General features: G+C 44.4%; 2 protein-coding genes across 3 annotated transcripts in view; both read left to right on the top strand.

The window, feature by feature from the left end:
* Positions 1-1,951, top strand: part of LOC108578910 (coiled-coil domain-containing protein 137) — a 90,601-nt gene extending 88,650 nt beyond the window's left edge. For both annotated transcript variants that reach the window (XM_017942326.1, XM_017942325.1), the window contains one exon: positions 1,723-1,951. The gene's annotated coding sequence lies outside the window, so the exon portion shown is untranslated. The remainder of the gene's footprint in view (positions 1-1,722) is intronic.
* LOC108578908 (extracellular serine/threonine protein CG31145) overlaps positions 1,886-9,790 on the top strand; it is a 67,732-nt gene continuing 59,827 nt past the window's right edge. The window contains exon 1 of the mRNA XM_017942324.1: positions 1,886-3,984. Coding sequence (XP_017797813.1) covers positions 3,518-3,984 — 467 coding nt within the window. The 5' untranslated portion in view covers positions 1,886-3,517. The remainder of the gene's footprint in view (positions 3,985-9,790) is intronic.

Genomic DNA, 9,790 nt, shown 5'->3' with positions numbered 1-9,790 from the left:
ATGTATAAATATATAACAATTAAAAAATAAATATATAATTGTAATAGTTACAAGTACTATAAGAATATACAACACTTTATCGGGTGGGGGGAAATGGGGAGTAGGGTAGGAGTGACTCTTCGGTGGTTTTCAAAGTCAAGCTGCATTCCTTAGGATCGATGTTAAGATGGGTGGACCGACCCCATCATTAGAAAAATAATTCCTCTGATATCTCAACGAAGGATTGAACACAAGGGAAGAACACACCCTCTGTCCTCTCTCTCTCTGATATTTCTCAACGGAAGATTGTGTTCCTTCTCTCTCACTTCCTACCCACAATCCTCTGTCCGCAAAACAGGAATTTTTTAGGAACCGAAGAAACCTTTGTAATTAATTATTCAAACGAAACTTGACTTTTAATTAAAAAACTTCTGAAACAGAGATACCTGTACACCGTACCAAGGAAAGTTTCTTAAAATTTAATTGCTAAAACTCGAACTCCGCTTAAAATCAATGTAAACTGATGCGAAAGAAAATCCGTTGAAGAAAAGTTCACAATCTTTCGGGTTAACCACCCCTCGGGCACGGAGAATATTCGACCGGATCACTTATTAAAGCTCTTGCTCCACTTATTAAAGCCGATGCGCGAGATATTAAATTACGCGGTTCTGTTAGATGCAACGATGTTTCTCCCCCCCTGCATAAGAGACCAGAAAGGAACGCGCCCAGCCTTTACGATCTTCCCTCTCTCTCTCTCTCTCTTTGCACGCTTCCCACTACGTTGGCTTTATGACGCGACTTTTGCGATAACTGTAATGGCCACTCTCGCAACACGAAGCACGCCATTACCGTCACTCTATTTCACAGTTGATATCTCTCCCCTTTCAGCTATGGCTACGGCCACCCACACCTCGGAGCATCCCCTTAAAGGCTCCACCTTGACCCAGTGCATCTAACGTGCGCTCGTCGTGTGTGTATGCACCTGAAGCCTCGATAAAAAGCCTGCAGCGTACCTATTATTATACCATCGAACGTTGATTTATTTTTAAAACGGAACAGAATGCTCGCGGGGGTTGATGCTCGCCTTCCACCAACCCCTCTCTCGATCGCTGCCTTTCCCGCCAGTCTCTTTCGCCCATCCAAACGCGGCTGCTTTTTCTCTACCGTCTTCGATATTCCACGCATTTCATGCTGGAGGAGAGTTGCGCGAGCTGAAATTTTATCGAAGAGGTAGATAGCTGCTCCTGTGCCATTTCAACGGGCTTGTTGGTATTATTATTGGGTCCGATGGCTTTGAATATACACCGTGTGTCGGTGAACTCGGGGATAGAATTCCTGAGAGAATTATTCTGCACGGAGAAATAAGAATGAACAGGGTGGTCGAAATTGCTGTAGAGGAATTTTGTGAAAAAATGCTGCCACGAATCTTTTGTGCTATCTTGTTAAAAATATATCACGATCATTTTTCAATGTTCACTTTGAAAATCGTCCCGTTTAGAATTGTAGCAGCAATTTGGTACAGCCTGTGTAGAAGCGTGCTTAATATGATATTTGCATAGCAAAGTGCAAGGAATAGTGATCTCGTAACCGAGCAATTTAACCCTTTACCTCACGCTACAAACTTGAATTTGAACTCTGAGTAGATAGATTTGGAACAATCTCAGAGCAGAGTGAAACAAGATTCGTCCAGTGAAGCTTCTTTTCCATCTCTCGCCTAACACTTTCCCTTCGTTTATTTTCCAGGCGGCGACGCGGTGGAATCGAAAGGCTGACAGTGTCCACAACTCCACCCGGTAACATTCCAGACTTTGTAAGGAAAAAAGTCATCGACGAGACGTTTGCCAGTGTGTTAGTGACTTAAGTGAGAAGACTTTCGCCAAAACGTCGACGATCGCGGCACACGTAACGAACCTCGCGATTCGCGACCGACATTCCAGGCTTCCGCGCCGTCCCGCTCGCGAGAGGAACTCTGGACGAGAGGAGATGTCAGCCAAGTGGTCACACGGAGGATACGACACGTTCAAGCCGCCGGATATCCGTAGATAGCGAGCAGAAACCTGGAGAAGAGTCGCGTGGAACACGGAGCTGTTGCCTCGAGGTCACTTCCTCGACCCTGACCGAGGATTCGAGGTTCAGGACGCGAAGGAACGTGGGCAAGATCAAGCAGAGCCTCAGCGATCGAGTGCACCCCAAGTTCAAGTTCGCTTTCAGGGACAAAGTGAAGAAGTCCTCGTTGGATAGGAACGAGGAACGAGAGAGTCCCGATTCCAGAGACTCCAGGGAAGAAGTAGCTCACGGTAAGCTGCACAAAAGCGACTCCTTCCTGAGAAGGTTCGTCAGGAGCTCGAGAGACAACATCACCGAAGGTTGCGAGAGACTGGTGAGAAACATCCAAAAGAGTCCACTGGTTCTTAGAAGAAAGTTCCTCTCTCACGACGAGGGACCTGTTCCACCTGTCAGAAGAAAGAGATCCAAGAAGAAGCTTCTGGAACCTGACTCGCTCACCAAAACATCATCGAAGGACTCCGATACCCTAGAGGCCTCCAATATCCGCGTCTCCGTAGAAGAAGACGACTTTCTATTAGTCGACAAAGATCCTCCACCGTCTCCAACCAACGAATCCACCAAGAGAGCTTCTCCAGTCTCTCAGATAGAGAACGAAGACTCTTCCAAAAGTGTCTCCGTGGAAGACGTGGAAGAACTCATCAGAACAGAGGACAATCTTCGTCTCCTGGAGCAACGTGTGTTAATCAGGAGACGTTTAGAGAAGTCTACGAAGATTCTTCAAGCTCTCCAACCAGGTCAAAGAAGATCCTGGAGCGAGGAGAGTCTCGTTCACGCGATAGAACAAGTTCATCACAGGTTCCAGGTAGTCTCTTTCGGTTCCGTAGCCGGCGACTGTTCTCCCATCACTCATCGACGTTACGCCAGCTCTATTTCCCGGCGAGTCGGAAGCAGCGCCAGGCAGGCAAGGTCGCCGGAGTGGCGAAGCAAGGTAGACTGGCTGTCTTGGAAGGCTAAACGGTCGCCGCCGCCCGAGGACTGGCAAGTTCATAGGTCGTTGGGCTGCGATAAGGAGGCCGGGTCAGACGATAAGCGCCGCGTCCCGTCGAGGAAGCCACGGGTGGAAGTGCACGCGCGAGCCACGGCCACGTCTGACGACAGCGTGAAATGCAAACTTGCGAATTTCGTGGTAGGCGGTGGGGACGACGATGAGGAGGAGCAAACTGCTGAACAGCGAAGTAAACAGCGGCTAGTCGGTAACGGGCCGCCGGAGAACGTTCGTCATCCCTCAACGACAGCGTCGTCGCCGCCGTCGTCGTTGCTCGTCGACGGCTCACGTGGCCGTAAGAGCAGTCTGCGTAACGACTCGTTGCTGAACGACGATGCCGATCTCGTGACGGTACGCGTGAACCTTGGCGATTTCGAGCCAACGAACGAGCAGAAGAGATCGCGGAACAGAGGAAGATCCGTGGTGAGGAAGAAGAAGGTGAAGAGTAAAGAATACGCAGGTGTCGAAGGCTCGAACGATTGGAAGATGAAGTTCACCATAAGAATGATCAGGATTCGGGATAAACTGATGCTAGGCTTGAGCGCCTTTGCTATATTGTTCACGATATTGTTGGTGATGGATCTACAGATGGATCTGGGTTACAGTGGACATCACTTGGTGCCCAGCCACGGTCGTGTGAGAATCGGCGACGATCCCAACACCGACACGATCTACAACAATTTCAGGAGGAAGTTTCTGCAGAGATTGAACGCTAGCAAAGAACAGACTAGTGGTGATGTGTCTGGAACAACGCAGAACGGTGGGAAAGTGGGTGGTAACGAGGCTAGGGATACCAGGACCGAGAAGATCATGGTGCACGACAGTTTTCCGGATTTAGTGGACATCGTGGTGAAGGGTTACGGTGTTAGTGTGTACGAGGGTGTGGCTAGGATCAGCGGAGAGGATCATTCGTACAATCCTACGCTCGGCGAGCTGAAGAAAGTCAATCCAAAGTGAGTTTTTACTTGTCGATACTGGATCTTTCGTTTAATTAGAATCTGTATATTTTGACAATTCGCGAATTCCCATTCGTCTACAGAGTGCAATTTTGGTACATTGCGTCGTTGTTGAATCGTAGCAATTTCTCAAGAGCATTTATAAAGAGATCTGAGGAAAAGTTTGCACTCAAAGTGGACAGATTCACGGGAATCTTCGCGAACTTTCAAAGTTCCCCACCCAGTCGAGCCCAGATATTAGTTTACCTAAGATCGTACCGCGGCTCGATAACGATCATTATTCGCGCAATTATCAGCTGTTAGCCGAGACTCGTCCGGAAACACGACTCCCTAAATTACCACGAGCAACTGGGTCACTCGGAATATTTATAAGAAGGAGGGTGATAGAAATCAAACGGTTATTAATTCACGTCGATCGTGCATATTGCAAATAACGAGCGACTGTCAAAGAACAGGACGAGAACTCGATTTCGGACCTTTTTATTCTCGGCCGTGGAAAAGATAGAAATCAAACGGTTATTAATTCACGTCGATCGTGCATATTGCAAATAACGAGCGACTGTCGAAGAACAGGACGAGAACTCGATTTCGGACCTTTTTATTCTCGGCCGTGGAAACACCTTATTTCGGGAATCGGAGATAACGATTTCGGACCTTTTTATTCTCGGCCGTGGAAACACCTTATTTCGGGAATCGGAGATAACGATTCCCCCTGCTTCGAGTGAATTTTTCTACCGGCTCAGTGAAAATACCTGTCCCCGTTCCTGTCCAACGTAAAATAAACGAATCTACCAAGGCTTAATTAAACGGAACAACGGAAGTAGCAAGTTTAAATCTCACGCGTTCGCTCCCGTCGAAATCTCCTAAACCGATTTCCTGCCCCTCTCGAACTTCAAACAGTAGCTCGATGCTCTTTTTTCTCCTCTCTCCCGTTCCAGCTGGTCAGTTGGAAAAGTTTCTTTGCCCATTTTCCCTAGGAAAAGCAATTAGTTAGTTCTCGCGGTGATCGCTTGAAATAACCGAAAATCTCCGCTCGGACGTTGGAACTTGCGGTTATCTGAAGTAGGAGAAACATCGATATGGAAATAGTTGATTTCAACGGATCCTTTTTTTCCCCTCGTTCGATTGTTTTCGTTAGTTTCTAGATCACAACGCGCGTTTCACGTCTCTGTAGGCTGCTCTAGCTTCGATCAGTAAGTCGGTGAAATCCAGAGCGTTGTTACTGTCGTAATAGGCTGATAAGAGGCGAGACTGGCGATATCTGGTTCACGAATGTTGTTCCCTCCGTCGACCTCCACGCTTATTCTCGTTATCCGGAGAAATAATACGTAGAACGAGATTGATAGCGTCGAGGATGCCAGTTGGTTTTCAAATTTAGCCCTTTGTTTTGTTCACCCAGGCTCAGATAATCCCTTTCTTCTCTGGATTAACGAATGAGATTTTTTTGTTTCGCAGCTTTATTGTTTTTTTTCAACACGTTCAGTGATAACGTGGAATTTTAGTCGAAGTAAAGGTAAATTTTGAAAATTTTAGGATTATTGTGTAAAATTATTAGCGGGCTAAAATGAAGTTTCTTTCGGGTTAATTGTAACTCAAACCATTTTCACTTCTCGCACTTCTCCACTGTAAATATTACACTTGTTACAAGATCGAGAAATCTGGAAAAGTAGTAAAAATTAGGTCGGATGATAAACACGGTTCCGTTTCGAAAACTCGTCTGAGAGGAAAATCCTTGCAAACTCGGCTCGAAATCCGCACTCGGAAACTTTTCTCAAATATTTTTGAAAAAATTCCCGAAGTTACTCGATATATACGAACTTTGCAAACTTCCTCTGCAACAATTGTTCCGAGAATGCCTCGTAAACTGAAGATTTCGAATTTTCCCGAGTTCCCCGTCACTTCCTCGAATAAGATACGAAACAGCTTAACTATACGTAATCTGATTGAAGCGAAATTCCTGCCGTTCCGTCAGTGGAAGATTGCTCAACCTATGTAAGTCTCGGTCGCTTCTGTTGACCTCACCGAGCGCTAATCCATTCTGCTTAAGCGATTTTATTGTCTGTCGAGCAAATATCAGTCACGTTGGCTATATCGCGTTTGAATCCACTTGCTGCGTGTATACACATGCACACAGATGCACATACGCGTGCGTGGCACGTGTTCGATGGTTCGCAGGCAGGTTGTCCAACGGCAAACGTAATTATACCGATGATATTATAGAAGGAATGCGCCTGATTCACGATCCTCTGTATGCGCGAACGTGTGTTTTCATCGAGCCACCGGTGTCCACTCTGTGTGTACGAGGAAGTGTACGATCAACCGCGTGCGTTTCATTTATGAATCACTGTTTTAACCCTTTTATTTTCCAACGATTCGTCGAAATTATTCAATCGAGTAATATTTGCTTAAACGACGTGTTGACGCTGCTGGGGAATGTTTTCAAGGATGCTTTTTCTCTGCTCGTCGGTAACTTTGTGAGATGACAAATGTTCGAGTGAAGTATGTCATATAATTTAGTTGAATTTTTAAAGATTAGTTAATTACATTTGAAGGAAAGAGAAGGTCGATCATCTTGCTGTAATAAATAGCGCAACGAAGGGGAGTATTATCAGTGGGAAATGTTCCAGTGAAATATGTAATATAGTGGAAATTGGATTTTTAGAAATTAGTTAATTAAATTTGGAGAAACGAGAAATTCAGTCATCTTGCTGTAATGAATAGTGCAATAAAGGGGAATATTTTTAAGGATTTTTTGTTTCGTTCGTTGATAACTTTGCGAGATGACAAATGTTCGAGTGAAGTATGTGATATAATTTAGTTGAATTTTTAGAAATTAGTTAATTAAATTTGAAGGAAAGAGAAGTTCGATCATCTTGTTGTAATAAATAGCGCAACGAAGTGGTTAATTCGAATATATCAAGGATATTAATTTCTGAGGGATGTAATTAATTTTATATTAAAACTGCGGCGCAAAGTGGACTTTAATGGAGGTCCATAAAAGTAGAGATAATGGTAATCGCTGTTATTAATGATTTTAAGTAAGATTACCAGAGCAGGTTTATTTATCGATTATTTAATTAAACGCGAGATAATTTGCATATCTGTGAAACGGGCGATTGAAGTACATTGTGACGGAGAGAATACGATCGTTCGCGTTAACTTTTATTTTTTTCCTTTTTCATCTTCCCTCTCTCCGCCTCGATGTTTCTTTTCATCGTAGACTAATTTGTCCCGGTCAGAAACGCGAGTAATTGTCGTGAACAATGCGCGTGTATCGCCAATTGACGATTCGTTCTGCTCGTTAGTTTGACGAATGGCCGATTGTTTCCCTTTTCTTTCCGTTCAATTTCCTCTACGGGCTCGGGATTTCCAAGGCTTCTTAATTCCGTCGATCGATTCCTGAACCTCTCTGGACTATTTACTGTACCGAACGTGTATTTATTTTTGTAGAGAAACACGACAGTGAGATGATCGAGTAATTTTCTGAACATTGGCTCGATTTTAGTTTGGAACACGCTTGGTTTTTCTCCGAAAATTTATTCTCGATTCACACAATTCTCAAAAAGAGACTTAAATATCTCGTATGCAATTCAACATCTTTGATTTCCCCCAAAATTTACTCTCTTAAAAGAAAAGGAATTAAATTTCATTTTTGGGAGACATCCTCGATTTTCTCCGAAAATTTATTCTCGATTCACACAATTCTCAAAAAGAGACAGAAATAGCCTATATACACTTCAACATGTACGATTTTCCCCAAAATTTACTCTTAAAAAAAAAGGAAACATCCCAAATTTCCTCTAAGAATTTACTCTGAACTCACAATTCTCAAAAATAGTCTTAGTCTCATTTCCACCATCCTCCATTCCCCAAAATTTCCCCTCGACGCGCTCAATTCCCAATAAAAAAAAGCCCACAAACCACGTCATGAAACGTTTAACTCACCCAAACTGCCAATGACTTCCATAAAGAACCTCTCCACTCCCCTCTTTTCACCCCACGTTGTCCAAGTGTCCATAAAAACTCCAACCCATTCTCGTTTCAATCGAAAGAAAACTTGGAAGAAAACTCCCCTCACCTCGAACCTCTCTAAAAAAGAAAACTTCCAAACGACGTACCCAACCCAAGTAGCAGCTCTACATTAGCACACGCACACACCTGAGAGCGTATTTTTCATCGCGTTTCCTCCCTCGAAAACCGATCCGAACCGTATTAAGTACTATGTGACTCCTTTATCGTTCGTTACGTATTATCGCGCGCAGGTTGTAAGGGAAACAGGGAATGGAATTTCCCCGAAGGTAGCGCACCGTAAGCCCTCAGATAGATAGACAGCTCCAGTGACCCACGGTGTCTAGGGGATAAGGCATTGTTTCGCGACGCAGAAGCGTCGACAATGCCTTAATGCCTCTGTTCGGGGGGGTTCACTTTGCTCTGAATAGAGTGTACACGTTATACACCTGTGTGGATGCACACACGAGCCGGGGTTGGATCGTTTACAGTTGCTGATACACTATAAGCAACAGATATACCGTGCCCAAGCGCTCACACACTTGACGATACTTATTCAGAGCGTGGTCTTCGTCCTCTCTTGCTCTTGCTTTCTACGAGAGGTTCGACACGGGGCTGAATCGCGTCGTCCTCTCGGAGCTTTTGGAATAAGGGGAAGTTTCGGGTCCTGGAACGATAGTTGCTCGCAGAGACAACGGTGCTCCCGAAGTTTAGCCTCCTCCGTGACAGGTGTTTCGCGCAGGTGATATTCTAAGTCCTTTCTCCGGTGAACGGGAGAAACTGTTTCCAACCTGGGTGCTTAATATTTAAAGATTACCCGGAAATGGTAATTAATGCGTGGCAAGGTCTTCTGCGGATAATGAAATTAGTTTGTCGGCGGAAAGAAAGGAACGAGTAAGTAATTAGGGACCCTCTGAGAGTGAATTTTCATGCGAGTAGACTGTGATTGGAAAATTTCATTTCATATCGATACGCTGTTACAAACGGTGATACCTTATCGGTATCGAACATTCACGTTTTTTCGAAAGATGCTAATGGGTCATATTGAGTTCCAGAGTTAGTATTGTTCGATTGTCCTTGTCACATCATAAACTAATAAACAGTCCTTTCCAGCCGTCTTCCTAGCCCCTAACAAATTCCTTCCCTACCATAAAGCAGTTCAAGTCGCATCCTGGTCATGTTTCCTATCCCTTTCCGGGTTTTTCCCAAATTATTTCAACTTTTGCCCACCACCTTCACCCTCACGTTCTCCTTCCACTAGTTTCCTAATATCCAGTCACACCTCCGCATTTTTCGAAACCTTCTTTTCCACCACCTTCAACGTCCAACCAATCAGAACATACACCGACCCAATATATACCCACGCACCACCACAAAATAACGAGTTCAAAAAAGACACTTCACGAGGACAAGTAAAACCAAAAGACACATCTCAAGTATCATTCCTTACCTCCGGAAACGTTCGTAGGGAAAAACACTGTACGATACGCGGTGTCGAAACATCGGAGTGAAGAGTTACGACCTTCACTAAGAGTTTCGTCTTTAGTAAAATAGATCGCGTTGCATCGCGAACTTGTGCAAAAACAAGTATTGTGGTATTTTATTTGGACTTGAGATTGAAGTTCGCAAAGTGTATGAAAATAATAACAACAGCGATTTATTAAAATTAAATGTTTACGTCCAGTCTAAACCACGCTGTTTCCACACTGAATTCTCTCCACAGAATCATTCGTTCCACGTTACCAACTCGAAGTCTCCTCTCTTCCAAATCTCACCCCACACTCTGTCACTAATT

This window comes from Habropoda laboriosa, unplaced genomic scaffold (assembly GCF_001263275.1).
Source record: "Habropoda laboriosa isolate 0110345459 unplaced genomic scaffold, ASM126327v1 scaffold62, whole genome shotgun sequence".
NCBI lineage: Eukaryota > Metazoa > Arthropoda > Insecta > Hymenoptera > Apidae > Habropoda > Habropoda laboriosa.
This window is presented reverse-complemented; position numbering and strand designations above follow the sequence as displayed.